This window comes from Erinaceus europaeus, chromosome 12, assembly GCF_950295315.1.
Source record: "Erinaceus europaeus chromosome 12, mEriEur2.1, whole genome shotgun sequence".
NCBI lineage: Eukaryota > Metazoa > Chordata > Mammalia > Eulipotyphla > Erinaceidae > Erinaceus > Erinaceus europaeus.
In genome coordinates, this window is record NC_080173.1 from 52,869,121 (window position 1) to 52,884,658 (window position 15,538).

General features: G+C 39.2%; 1 protein-coding gene across 1 annotated transcript in view; it reads right to left on the bottom strand.

Moving 5' to 3' along the window:
• The window catches only part of SKAP1 (src kinase associated phosphoprotein 1), a 373,562-nt gene extending 359,068 nt beyond the window's left edge, over positions 1–14,494 (bottom strand). The window contains exon 1 of the mRNA XM_060203647.1: positions 14,296–14,494. Within this exon, the coding sequence (XP_060059630.1) occupies positions 14,296–14,341 (46 nt within the window). The 5' untranslated portion in view covers positions 14,342–14,494. The remainder of the gene's footprint in view (positions 1–14,295) is intronic.
• Positions 14,495–15,538: the final 1,044 nt, after the last annotated feature.

Here is a 15,538-nt window from a genome sequence, read left to right on the forward strand (position 1 = left end):
GTTTATATTTTTAATTCTTCTTTTACCTTCTGTAGAGGAAAAAAGTGACTATACTTATATGACCACAGCACAGAGAAAGTAACAAACCATAAACTAAAACACAGAGTAGTTTAGGTTAAGCTTTAACTAGTGGCCAGACTAAAAATCTAGTATGAATACATTTACAATCTTTATCTTAGAGTCTTCAGAATCTATCTTACAGAAATATTAGCATATGTACATAAAAGTATGCATACTGATCTGCCTTTTGCACACAGAGATTTCCATAAAAGTGTGGAAATAGGCTTGAATGCAAACAACTAAACATCAATTAATAGTTGAGTTAGACAGTAGTTTAAATATTTATACATATACAAATTCTCATGGAAAAATATCAACACCACTAAATTTAGAGAAAAGAGTCAGGAAACCTATATACTCATATAATGTGCAAATATTCTGCAATAAAAATACACCCATGAGTCATTCCTGTCATTAAAAAATTTAGGAACCTATTTATTTAAACACTTTGTCTTGCTTCATAACTTACTGCCTTTCAGACACCAAGTTGCAGATGCTACTATATTTCTTTTCTTTTTTTAATGTTAATTGACAGGGATTTTTTTATATATTTATTCCCTTTTGTTACCCTTGTTTTTTTATTGTTGTAGTTATTATTGATGCTGTCATTGTTGGACAGGACAGAGAGAAATGGAGAGAGGAGGGGAAGACAGAGAGGGGGAGAGAAAGATAGACACCTGCAGACCTGCTTCACCACTTGTGAAGCGACTCCCCTGCAGGTGGGGAGCCAGGGGCCCGAACCCGGATCCTTAATGCTGGTCCTTGCACTTTGCGCCATGTGCGCTTAACCCGCTGTGCTACCGCCCATCTCCCGACAGGGATTTTTTTAATTTATTATCTTTATTTATTTGATAGAGATAGCCAGAAACTGAGAGGAAGGAGGAGACAGTGAGAGAGACAGAGAGATACTTGCAGCACTGCTTCACCACTTGTGAAGCTTTTCCCCCACAGGTGGAGAATGGGGGCTTGAACCTGGGTCCTTGCACACCATAACATGAGCATTGAACCACCAGCCCCACTACTATTTTTCTATCTTTTCCTAGTGGGGTAGGGCTCTAGAGAGGTGAAGCTTCAGGACATATTGGCAAGGTTGACCTGCCAATACCCATGCCCAGCAAAGAAGCAATTACAGAAGCCAAAACTCCCACCTTCTGCACCCCCAAAAGAATTTTGGTCCATACTCTCAGTGGGGGAGAAGTGATAAGGGGAAGATGATCAAAGGGCTCTGAACTCCAGCTCCATCAGGACCCAAAGAGACATGAGGAAAAAAGGCTAGACATTTGGATGTAGTTAATACGTATATGTGTGACTTGGAAAGGAAGAGAAGATGGGACCACAGGGGAAAAATGGGCAAATATATACAAATAAAGACAGATAATTGTAGAAATGGTAGTTAACCCATATCTGCAACCTCAAAAGAACTGCTTTAGCTTACAATGAAGGGAATGGGGATACAGAACTCTGGTTATCGTCTAATTTTGTAAATCAATATTAAATCACTAATAAAATATTTTAAAAAATAAATAAAAAAGGAACTGTGTGGTGGTCCATACCATGCTCAGGAATAGAGGTTCAAATCCTTGGTTCCTACCTGAAGAAGGAAAGCAGGCACTTAGTCTCAGAGATAATCCTGATGGCAAAAATAATAAATATAAGAAAAGTTACTTTAAAAAAAAAGTTACTTTAAAGGGAGTGTGATTTTCTTTTTTCTCCTCTTCATTTTTCTTTTTTGCCACCAGGTTTATCACTAGGGCTCAGTCCTGCATGATTTTACCACTTCTGCCCGCCATTTTGTCTTTCATCTAGATAAAAGATGAAAGACAGAGAGAGAAAGGGAGAGAGAAAGAGAGAGACCACAGAATTGCTCCACCAATTATGATGTTTTCCTTCTGCAGTTATTCCCACAAGGCAACACGGGACTCAAACTGGGCTCCTCGTGCATGACTATATGTGTGCTCTAGCGGATGAGTCACTTGCCAGTTCCCAAAGGGAGTGTGATTTTCAGGTTTATTGACATGTCGCTTAGAGATATGCTCTATAGCTAAGTACCTGAAGCCTCATGCTTTGCTTTTATCTTAATTCCAACCCAACTACAGTATAGTTTTTCACAAATATAAAATATGTGCCACTGAATAAATTTTAGTAAATCCCCTACTATGTGAATAAAATCTTTGTTTTGCTATAACACACAAATATCAGAATGAACATTCTCATGTAGGAGGAGAAAGTTAAGGATCTCACAAATGATTTTATAAATGCTATCAGTCTGCACAAAAGCTTGCTTTCTGAATGCTAAGATCACTCTGTTCCTAAGTCCCACATCTGTCCTATCTTCCACGTAAAAACTAAACAGTAAAATTAAACAGTGGAACTCAGACTCCAAACCTGAAAAGCCATCTGTTATAATCACCTAACCTATAATGCAGTACTGACAAACTGGAAACGCGAGCAATGAACTTGGAAACACAGGGGAAATAAATATGAATAAATGTAGCAGAAATTATAGGTTTTCTGTAGGGTGTAATGGTTTATAACATAAAAAAAACTAGATCTATGATAGTTATGTCAATATGTGAAGATTCTCAATGATGGTAAAACTTGAAACTTATCTTATTTTTCCAATATTTAAAATGTTTTAAATTGCTTAAATGTTTCACATACGTAATGAAGTAAAAATGTTATTGTGTTAATAGCTGGCATTAGAATTCTTCTTAGTGAGGACCAGTGAAAGAGCTCACTTGGGGTGGGGAGTGGGAGGACCCCTGTTTTGCCATGCACTTGACTCATGTTCAAGCCTCCACATAGGAATATTATGGTAGCTGTTGTAAATCTCTCTCTGCTGGGGAGACAGCATAATGGTTATGCAAAAAGACTTTCATACCTGAGGCACCAAAACTACCAGGCTCAATCCCCATCACTACCATAAGCCCAGAGCTGCAGTGCTCTGGTGGAAAAAAATATATATAGTAATAAATCTCTGTCTCTGTCTCTTTCCATCTGAAAAATTCAGCTTAGAGTGGTCCCTGAGGTGGTGCAGTGGATAAAGCCTGGGGCTCTCAAGTATGAGGTCCCAAGTTCAATCCCCACCAGCACATGTACCAGCATGATGTCTATTTATTTCTCCAACTCTTCCTATCTTACTTTACAACTCTTAAAAATAAAAAAATAAAAAATAAAAAACCTCAGCCTAGAGTGGTGAATCCCCAGCAATGACAGAAAAAAAATTCTCATAGAGAAAAAATTGTCACTGTTTGGAAAAATAACGTGTTTCTCTCTGTGTAAACATTGGTAAGAATGCAAATAATTTAACAGCTAAACTCCTTTTTCATGTGGCAAGGGATTTTTGCTTTGTTTATTTTACTCCAGGTGAAATAGAGGAGAAAAAAATGCAGTGAAAGAGATAAAGCTGGAAACTGCAACAGATGAGGGGCTAGAAGAAAAGTGTCTTCTGGTGACTGTATTGACACAAAGAAATTCAGGAATTCTCCTGATGCTCAGTATTCTAATTACACTTGATTTTAGCCAAAAGGCTGAGAAGGGACAATGATATTCTAATTGAAATTACTGTAATGTAAACCCTTCCTTCCTCTCCTCTGAACCCCCCACTGAAGCATACTACACTTTCATCGTCTTCATGTAGATAGGCCTTTGTGGAAATTGAACAAAGATACATCTAGGTTAGGGTTTCTCCACCCTGGCACTACTGACATGAGAAGGACAATTCTTTGCTGTGGAAGCTATTTTTTTGTTTTTTTTCCTCCAGGGTGCTAAGGCTCGGTGCCTGCACTACAGACCCACTGTTCCTTAGAGGCTCTTTTTTCCCTTTTGTTGCCCTTGTTGTTGTTGTTGTTATTGTTGTCATTGTTGTTGGATAGGACAGAGAAAAATGGAGAGAAGAGGGGAAGACAGAGAGGAGAAGAGAAAGATAGACACTTGCAGATCTGCTTCACCGTTTGTGCAGCGACCAGGGCCCCTGCAGGTGGGGAGCCGGGGGCTCCAACTGGGATCCTTGCGCTTTGTGCCATGTGTGCTTAACCCACTGCGGTACTACCAGGCCTGGTGGAAGCCTGTTCTATGCATCATAGGAAGTTGAGTAGCATCCCTGGCACTACCCACTAGCATCTTTCCCAGGCTTGATGATGGAGAAAAACACAATGTCATTCATCATTTTGGCTCCTGAGGAACAAAAATCACAGCACTAGGGATCTAATAGTCTAGATATATAAGACCCAGGACAGAGAGGAAACTTGACAGCAGGGGAACCTGGTGACACAATCAATACACGTTCCTGAAAATCACTCAGAATTTGAAGAATTTGGTTCTCCACAGTAAAGTAGATCTTGCCTACACCTCAAAAGTCCCAAGTAGACCACTGAACATCTAGAGTATAATCACAAAATGAATACCCACAGTTTAAAAAAAATAGCAAATAAGATAGAATGGGGAAAGTACAGATTTTCCTTTTTTCAAGTAAGAATTCACGCAAAAATAGCATTTTACATGTATACACAGAATTCTACCATCAGGATCAGGCACATATATCTTTCTTTCCTAAGTAGCAGTGAAAAATAACTTCCTCTTTCCTTCCACAATCCTTCCACAAATTTTCTCAAAGAAATCATCACTTCTCTGATCTAAGGAAGAAGTTAAAACAAGACCCTGGAAGGTCTAACCCCCTATTGGGCTCTCCTAATTTGGAAAAGTATGGTTGATCCACCAACATAAATAAAATGCCATGTCTGAAAATTTTCCTGTAGAGAGGCAATTATAAAAAAAAAGGGGGGGGATAATAGGACTTTCTTTTAAAAGAAAAAAAATTCTTTTGGTAATCCCCAGGGCATGACTGTCCCAAGTTGAGCTTTTCAGGTAGAAAGACAAAGACAGAGAGACAGAGGCAGAGAAGGAAAGATACCATCACACCAAAGCTTCCCCAGTGCAGTAGGAGCCAGACTCAAACCTAGATAGCATGCATGACAAAACAGATACGCGCCTAGGTGAGCTTTCTTGACAGTCTAAATTTTAGAAATCACTTAGCAAATATTTATGTGATGTTTAACATATCCCATGTACTATTTCTTTTTCAAACAGTCATTCCATTATACTTGGTATAAATTCTTTGAGATCCTATCATTATACCCATTTTACGTATGAGGAAACAAGTCCAAAGTAAAGCCGGTAATATGAGAGTAGCAGAGTCAGAACATGAATTAGGAAATGTAACATAAAGAAAATATACAGGACATAAGGACAACCACTAAAGTTCTAGAAGAAAATCATCATTTCGAAGAATTACATAAAATATCTCTCTCTGAAGTAGGCTTATTACTAAGGAATGGAATTATTCAGAAAATGTATATATATATATATATATATATATATATATATATATATATATATATATCCTATAGGATACATTCTCAAACCTGCAGAGACTTAGTAAGTACTCTTTTTAAGAAATTCACTCAGCATTATATTCTAGATCACCATCAATAAGGGCTCATGCACTGTCCAATACTGTAGAAAGTATGGTGATTAAGCAGCTGAAATATAGCTAGTACAACTGAAAAGCTTAATTTTTTGCTTTATTTAATTTTAGTTAAAATAATTAAGTTAATTACTGAGTCAGAAATATTAGATTATAATGTAGCTAGTCAGAAGGGCATGGCTCCTTTTTTTAAAGTCAAAAGGTTAAAGTGCCAATAAAATAAAACCAAGATGTATAACTTCTAGATCATTTTGAATACAGACCAAGACCAACATTTAGTAATTTAAGAAAATACTCAGAACAGGTCATATAGCAAGTAAAAGCCTACAAGTGGAAAAATCAATATACAAAACTTTATACAATACATACCAACTTTTAAAGTATGTATATATAATAAGAATAATAAGAAGAATTGAAAAAAATACATGAAAAGTTAACATTTATCAACAGTGGGTGATTTTGTATATGTTTCATGAATACTCTACAAAAACATTGTTACTTCTATAATCAGGAAAATTTAAGTCAAAGAAGAGAACTGGTCATGTCTCACCTCTCAGAATTCAACTCACCTAGAAGAAAACCCTGCATTGACAATTAATTGTCTGGCAAAAACAATTTCGGTACTGTGCTCATCAAGAAAGCTTTTCTGTACCTTCTTTTACACATATATTTTTTATTTCATTTATTTATTATAAGATAGAGACAGAGAAATTGAGAGGGAAGGGAGAGATAAGAGAGGGAGAGTGATACATGCAGCTCTACTTCACCACTTGTGAAGCTTCCTCCTTGCAGGTGAGGACTAGGGACTTGAACCTGGGTCCTTGCACACTGTAGTGTGTGTGATTAACCAGGTGCACCACCACCTGTTCCATATATAGTATATTTTACATTTTTCCATATATTTATATATTTTCCATATATATATATATATATCTTAATTCCAATAAACTTGACTCTCTGATATTCTAGTGACATTGGGGACACAGATAGACTAAAAGCAGCACTGCAAAGTGATAGGCTTGGTCTAACACTGATGTATAATATATGTATGTACATTCAAATAAATGATATATCACTATATGAGTATACATGTTACATGTGTGTATTATATGTATTATATACATATACAGATTGATTTATAAAATCAAACCTATAAATAGTATATACCTTACATTTAAATTTGTTTTTATATTTATTCCCTTTTGTTGCTCTTGTTTTATTGTTGTAGTTATTATTGTTGTTATTGATGTCGTCGTTGTTGGATAGGACAGAGAGAAATGGAGAAAGGAGGGGAAGACAGAGAGGGGGAGAGAAAAATAGACACTTGCAGACCTGCTTCACCGCTTGTGAAGCGACTCCCCTGCAGGTGGGGAGCCGGGGGCTCAAACTGGAATCCTTACCCTGGTCCTTGCGCTCTGCGCCACCTACGCTTAACCCACTGCGCTACCGCCTGACTCCCAAATTTATTTATGTTTTATAAATATTTATTTAAATATAAAAATACAAAGCTAGCATAACCATTTTTTTTCTTTTTGCCTCCAGGGTAATCAGTGAGACTCCGTGGGTGCCAGCACTATGAATCCACTGCTCCTGGAGCCTGGAGGCCATTTTTCCCATTTTGTTTCCCTTGTTGCTCTTATTGTGGTTGTCATTGTTGTTGTTGTTACAGATGTTGTTGTTGAATAGGACACAGAGAAATCGAGAGAGAAGGAGAAGACAGAGAGGAGAGAAAGACAGACACCTGCAGACCTGCTTCACGGTTTGCAAAGAGACCCCCCTGCAGGTGGGGAGCCTGGGGCTTGACCAGGACCCTTACTCCAGTCCTTGTGCTTTGTGCCATATGAGCTTAACCAGCTGTGCTATCACCCAGCCCCCTAGCATAACCATTTTAAGAAGTCTAGGGTGGGAGCAGATAGCATAATGGTTATGCAAAGTGACTCATATGCCTGAGGCTCCAAAGTCCCATGTTCATTCCCCTGCACCACCAAAAGCCAGAGCTTAACAATGCTCTGCTTAAAAAAAAAGGAGAAGAAGAAAGAGGGGGAGGAGAAGGATGGACATTACTTAATGCTCAGAGGATCAGTTGGCCAAGAGGACTTAACAATTATTAACATCTATGCACCCAATGAAAAGCCATCTAAATACATCAAACATCTACTGAAAGAGCTACAGCAATATATTAACAGCAACACAGTCATAGTAGGGGACTTCAACACCCCACTCTCTCAACTTGACAGATCATCCAGGCAGAAAAATCAATTAAAAAATGAGGGCGCTAAATGAGGAGGTAGATAAACTAGAACTATTGGACATTTTCAGAGTCATTCACCCCAAGAAACTGGAATACACGTTCTACTCAAGTCCACATGGGTCATTCTCAAGGACAGACCACATGTTATGCCACAAAGACAGCATCAGCAAATTCAAGAGCATTGAAATCATCCCAAGCATCTTCTCAGACCACAGTGGAATTAAACTAACACTTTACAATCAACAGAAGATTACGAATAGTCCCAAAATGTTGACGCTCAACAGTATAGTACTTAACAACTACTGGGTCAAAGACGAAATAAAGGAAGAAATCAAAATGTTTCCAGAGTTCAATGAAAATGAAGACACTAACTATCAAAATATTTGGGACATAGCTAAGGCAGTACTGCGAGGGAAGTTCATAGCTATACAAGCACACATTAGGAAACAAGAAAAAGCACAAACAAACAACCTGATTGCACATTTTAAAGACCTAGAAGAAGAACAAAGGAACCCTAAAGCAACCAGAAGGACAGAAATCACTAGAGTTAGGGCAGAAATAAATAACATTGAAAATAAGAAAACCATACAAAAGATCAATGAAAGTAAATGTTGGTTCTTTGAAAGAGTGACCAAAATTGACAAACCTTTAGCCAGACTCACAAAACAAAAAATGGAGAAGGCCCAAATAAATCAGATACTAAATGAAAGATGAGATATCACAACAGACACCACAGAAATTCAACATATCATGTGAGGCTTCTATGAACAACTATATGCCACCAAGCTAGAGAACCTGGAAAGGAACTGGAAGAGTTCCTAGATACTTACCAACTTCCAAAATTAAATAAAGAGGAACTAGGTAATATGAACAGGCCCATCACAGCTAGTGAAATTGAAACAGTTATCAAAAACCTTCCCAAGAATAAAAGTCCTGGACCAGATGGTTTTACAAATGAATTCTACAAAACCTTGGAGGAAGAGACAACACCCCTACTTTTTTTTTTCCCCTTTTGTTTCCCTTGTTGTTTAACATTGATGTGGTTATTGATGTCATTGTTGGTGGATAGGACAGAGAGAAATGGAGAGAGGAGGGGAAGACAGAGAGTGGGAGAGAAAGACAGACACTAGCAGACCTGCTTCACCACTTGTGAAATGACTCCCCTGCAGGTGGGGAGCTGGGGGTTCGAACTGAGATCCTTACACCGGTCCTTGTGCTTTGGGCCACATGCGCTTAACCTGCTACGCCACCGCCCAACTCCCTAAAACATTCTTTTTTAAAAATTTTTTATTTGTTATTGGATAGAGACAGAGAGAAATTGAGAGAGAAGGGGGAGGTAGAGAGGAAAAGAGACAGAGAGATGCCTGCAGACCTGCTTCACCACCTATGAAGCGACTCCCCTGCAGATGGGGAGCCGGGGGCTCGAACCGGAATCCTAACAGGTCCTTGTGCTTTGCGCCACATGAGCTTAAACAGCTGCACTACCGCCCGACTCAATACCTCTACTTTTTAAAGTCTTCCAGAAGACTGAAGACACAGAAATACTCCCTTCCAACTTCTATGAAGCCAACATCACTCTGATACCAAAAGTAGACAGGGACACAACCAAAAAACACAGGCCAATATCTCTGATGAACATAAATGCTAATATATTGAACAAAATTCTAGCCAATCATATACAGCAGTATATTAAAAAGATTGTTCACCATGACCAAGTGGGGTTGATCCCAGGCATGCAAGGTTGGTTTAATATATGTAAATCAATCAACGTGATCCACCACATCAACAAAAGCAAGATCAAAAACCACATGGTCATATCAATAGATGCAGAGAAAGCATTTGACAAAATACAACATCCCTTTATGATCAAAACACTACATAAATGGGAATAGATGGAAAATTCCCCAAGATAGTGGAGTTTATATATAGCAAACTTACAGCCAACATCACACTCAATGGTGAAAAATTGGAAGCATTTCCACTCAGATCAGGTACTAGACAGGGATGCCCACTATCACCATTACTATTCAACATAGTGTTGGAAGTTCTTGCCATAGCAATCAGGCAGGAGCAAGGAATTCAAGGGATACTGATTAGAAGAAAAGTAGTCAAACTCTACCTATTTGCAGAATACATGATAGTATACACATAAAAACCAAAGGAATCCAGCAAGAAGCTTTTGGAAATCATCAGGCAATACAGTAAAATGTCAGGCTACAAAATTAACATTCAAAAGTCAGTGGCATTCCTCTATGCAAACACTAAGCTATATGAAATTGAAATCCAGAAATCAATTCCTTTTACTATAGCAACAAAAACAATAAAATATCTAGGAGTAAACCTAACCAAAGAAGTGAAAGACTTGTATACTGAAAATTATGAGTCACTACTCAAGAAATAGAAAAAGACACAAAGAAGTGGAAAGATATTCCATGTTCATGGGTTGGAAGAATTAACATCTCTCTCCTCCTATCTTTCTCATAAATAAATAAAAATCTTTAAAAATTAAAAAAAAAAGTGTTGCAAGAAATTCTCTTTAAACACAGCCTGTTGGTTGAAGAAGTGAGAAAGTTCCTAATGCATTTTAGGGGGAAAAAAAGTGTTTAAAAAGAAATATCCTCACCTATCCAGATCAACTCACTCCTGCAAGTTCCAGAGTTGGAGTTTTACTAGATTCAACAGAATTTTATGGCTGACAGAACCAACCAATACAAATCTGGAGAACAATCTGGAAGGGAAAGATTAATGACTGCTTCCTACTAAGGAAGTTTAAAAATAAGTAACCATAGGTATATCAGAATCAGTCTTAATGCAGCACTCACTACTGAATGGAATATGGTCAAGGACGGATATTGTTTTGGATTTAATCTATATTCCCATCAAGATTTAGGTGCCTTGCAGGTAGTTGGGGTAAAAAGCAGTGGGCTCCATTTGATCACAAAGACACTATGTAAATCAAAGAAATATTTATTCTATCTCCTTTATACCTGCCCCTTGTGCTTCTGACTGAAAAAGTGGGGGTAGGAAGAAACTGATTGCATTTATATCTGTGGAGCAAATATGCAAACTGCCAGCCTGCCATTGTTTTGCTTTCGGAATGCTTATCACAAAACAAAAACAGAAAGATAACTTCTACAACTAAAGTCTGATTATTTGCAAACAGACCTGAATATTTCCTCTTCTTTCCACGAGGCAGCAGATGCCCTCATTTTACTTATCTAAAAGGCATTTATTTTCTGATATGGACTAGTTAACTCTTTCTTATATGAGGGTTTGGCAGAGTCTATTTGAGATATTGTTTCCTGGTTTACTCTAGCAGCCTCTAGTAGCTTTAATACTTGCCACAAATAAAAGGAAGTTTTTTTTTTTTATTTACACCTTCTTCATATGCCCCAAATTAAGAGAAAAACATAATCACAGCCCTAGTTAAAGACCTTTTAGCACTCTCATCTCTCCATACTTCTATTGGTCTTTTGTTCCTTTTTATTAAAAAAAAAATAACAAACTTACTGGTTATTTTTCCATGGTTACAAAAATAACATATGTCCATTGTTACAATTCAAAAAAATACAAAGATATATGAAATAAAATAAATAACCTCATCCATTACTCATTTTCTTCCCATGGAAATTAATTTTAGCTGTTTGCATTTATTCTTTCTACTTCTTCCTAGACTTTGATGAACATAAATCATATATACAGGGAGGGGGTGTTTCATCTTTAAACAAAAATGGCATATTAAATATAAAACTGTGTGGCTTTCTTGTTAGTCTTTCAAATGTTGTGGAATGTGTGTGTGTGTGTGTGTGTGTGTGTGTTATTCCTTTTTAATGACTGTAAAATGTTCCATAAGATAGATATTCATTCATATCACCACTCTACATTTGCAAACTCCAGCATTTAAAATGGATCACTGTATATGCATTCATGTCCTTTTAGTTTCACAGAAGTGGGGTTCTAGGTCAAATGAAATATTACCAAGTGTTTAAATTTTTTATCCTTAAAATTAATAAAGTTCGGGATTTCTGCTCTTTTATTAGATAAAATTTCTGCATAAACCTTTCACAATACTTTGCATGTTTTATTTTTAAAAGCATACACATTATGTCAAAAAGAAAACGCCTCTGTCATTTATGCTTGTGTAGTTATAAATAAATAAATGCTTAAGTTATGGCTGTGATGCAAATGTTTATGCCTTGGCTTATGAAAGTAGTAATTCACTGTGGAAACCCCACCCCCATGGCCATGTGCCAACACTAAAGTGGCAGTTCTCTCACCCCGTGACTCCCTCCACTGAAAGACAACATACAGAGCAGGACCTTCATATTTTCTAATTGTCAACAGCTCACCTTAAAAAGTGTATTGGGGCTGGGGGGGGGGGAATGACAAATAAATAGCAACACTGACAGCCACCATGGTTTTCTAATATCCACATATTACTTGTAGTACAATGAACAGTTCTCTTGGACTACCCCAGGGACTGTGCTCAATAAGTAACAAAACCTGTAGCCAATATGTTAAAATGACTATATGGACCTTTCAAATATCTATTTTCCAAGCAGTTTTCAACGGAATTATTGGTTGAACCTCACTTTACTTCAGATTCTAAAGCAAACTTAAAAAAAATGGCCTTAAAGAAATATATTAGCCAATGAAACTCCTTAAAATGTCATCTCAGACTCCTCTGTATGTTCTGAAGACCAGAGTACCAACAGAGATTGTTAAAACACAGTAAGTTTGATACAGAGGTATGTGACATGTAATTAATCTCCATTCACACCTTGCTCTACTTGTCAGCAAACAAAGATTCTGCTTTAAAAGGAGATCTGAAGACTTCAATTAAAAATAGTCAGCTAACAAGAAAATAATCTAAGCTAAAGGAAGGTGGCAGGTGCAGAAATGAGTTGTTTACTAAAGTGTCAGTTTTGAACAATAAAGAACTGCACATCAAAAATGTTTAAGGAGTAGATCTCAATGGAAGACTCTGAAAATAAAAAGGAAATTTCTACCAAGGCTTTCAAAAAAAAAAAAAAGAAAACCAAAAAAGTTAGCAAGCTTGTAAATTAGGCTTCAAATGACAGGTACCAATGAAAAGAATCAGTTTGTATCTTCAGGTGGCTCCACAGTGCAATGGGTAGCACATTGGACTTCTAGAGACTGAAGAATCAGTTGGCATCTTTAAATGCAAGGAGAAAATTAAACTTTATGTCAAATTATTCTCACCTGGAGACTATACTGTCTCTCTAATATTGAGTTAGCATTAGAAGAAACTTCTGGTTCTTTCTTCTAGATGATGTTTTTTAACTCTGAAATACTTTTTCTAGCATGAAAGTTTAGGTTTTCTGTAGTCTTAAGTAAAATGGGTTTTGGAAACTTTGCCTCAAAAGAAATACCTAGCTGACAGCTTTTACATAGAAGCAGCCCAGAATGGGGAAAAGTGTTACAGAGAAAAAAAAAAAAAAAAAAGCCAAGTATTTGATTAGGAGACATTTATACCTAGATAACAAGGTAAAGCAGATATAAAACCAATTAAATTAAAAGAATTTGGGGTGAAATGTTGCTTGCCAAAAGTATGACCTGTCCAAAGTGGGCCATGTGTTAAATATATGTCAAAAATATCATTTGGATACCAAAAGGTTTAAGTCCGGAGTAGTTTCCTCCTGAGACCCTTATGCAAGCCCAGCTTCCAGACTTCTGTCCTTCCAGAAAAGTCAGTTACAGGAAAGCAAGTTACTTTCTCACCAGAGAAAGCATGAGTCCAGCAGCTGACACTGCCCAATCGCAACAAGTCTCTCTCCAATGCTACAAGTATGTGTTGAATGTTGTGTGAGTATGACCTTAACTCCTGAAACTGGCTACACACTGGAGTTTAAAGCTGAGCACTTCGCAAAAGGGCATTTCTAGCAAAAGGAGAGATGTAATATTGAGCATCTGCTTCCCCAGTGCAGGGAACAAGACCCCTAGACGTCTGTAAAGCTGTAAAGGAGGTCCGGACTGTCCATACTGACAAAAAAACTTAAGTTGGCCACCAGGCCTTGGCCATTCAGAGCCCCTCACAGTCCCCCTAGAGAGCCTTTTGGAGCACTTAGTGAGGGTGAGGGTGCTGTGAAAGGTGACCAAGGCAGGGCTGAGGAGGACAGATCTGCAGACCTGGGGGGGGGGGGGGGAGTCCTGCGCAGAAAGGGACGCAGTGAAGAACAGCAAGGTGGCCTGAGGGACCCAGTGGAGGGCCTGAGACACCTGGAGGGAAAAGAAACCCTGGGACAGAGGGGCATGAAAAGGATCCTGAGACGGGAAGGTGAAAAGATGGCTTTGCAGCGATGACGAATCTAGGAGCCTTGAGGTTCTACCAAGTGGTGAGCCGTGGAGTTCTAAGACAGCCTGGCTTCGGGAGCCCCAGGCGTCTCCTTCCGGTCTTCAGCAGAACATCTGAGGGACTTCCCGGAGGGGAAAAGGTGGAGTGGGATGGGGGGCTGCTGGGACAGAGCTGGGGTGTTACCTTCCAGGAGCCAAAGGATCTCCTCAGGGAGGGCGGCGGCCTGCATTTGTGGGGCGTAGGGAGGCTGGAGTGTGAGGCGGGAGAGGGGGGCCTGGCGCCTCTGCTGGCAAGGCTGGCAGGCTCTGACTTGTCCCGGGGCACCTGTGCCTCTGTCACCGTCGCAGGCGTGGCCGCCACCCGGCGAGCCACAGGGCGGGGCCGTAGACCCCAGCGCGCTCAGGAAGTGACTTGTGCGCGGGCGGGCGGGGGGCGCGCCCCGGGGCGCCAGGGGGCACCTGTGCGCCGGCGCGCGCCGCACTCCCGCCCGCTGGGGAGCCACGGAAGCCGCGCCCCGGGACAGGGCGGGCGCAGTATCCCCAACCTACCCACCCAAACGTAAGCCCCCTCTCCACTCCGCCTTGAAGACTTGGCATCCTAAGAAAAAGCTGACCTCCCAGGGCAGTTTTAAAAGCTACCCAGATGTAGGGCCGCGAGGATGCGGAATCCCAGCAAGAGATAGGTCAGGTTCCCAGTCAACTTGGTTACCACACAGTTCAAGACCTCCTCTGTACGTCCATGGCCAGAAAAATCACAGACTAACCACTAACCCTAAGTACCCTCAAAATACTGTCAAGTCACTAAATTCGGGGGGGGGGGGTCAGGACAGTGTGGCTGCAATGAACCTAAGGAACCAAAGGTTAGCATGATGTGAGGATGAGAAACTGAGGGAGAGGTAAGCAGAGTGCTTTCTAAGAGCTGACAAAGGAGAAAAATGAAGGAAGAGATCACTGGAAAGTGTTTTCTCCTTTCAAAAGACGGTAAACCATAGTAATATCCCAAGATGCTGTCATTGAAGGAAACTGGCTAAAGGCAATCTCTCAACAAATCTACAATTATATTAACATAAAGAGTTCATCTTTAAAAAAAAAAAAAAGCAATATGCCCAATGCTATTAAAAAAAAAACTAAGTGCCATTGGGAGATAAAGGAAGGGAGATGAATGTAAGAAAAGAAGGAAAGTGGGTCCCGGAGGTGGCGCAGTAGATAAGGCATTGGACTCTCAAGCATGAGGTCCTGAGTTCAATACCCGAATAAACAAATAAAATCTTTTAAAAAAGAAAAGAAATAAAGTGCAGAGATGTGTGTTTAATGGTGTATGTGGTATCTGAGACTGTTCCTGACTGAATACATCAAAGTTTCAAGGGACAGAAGCACTTTCAGGGTGGGAAGGACCAGAGAAAACAAAGTTGGAAATAACTTCTGTT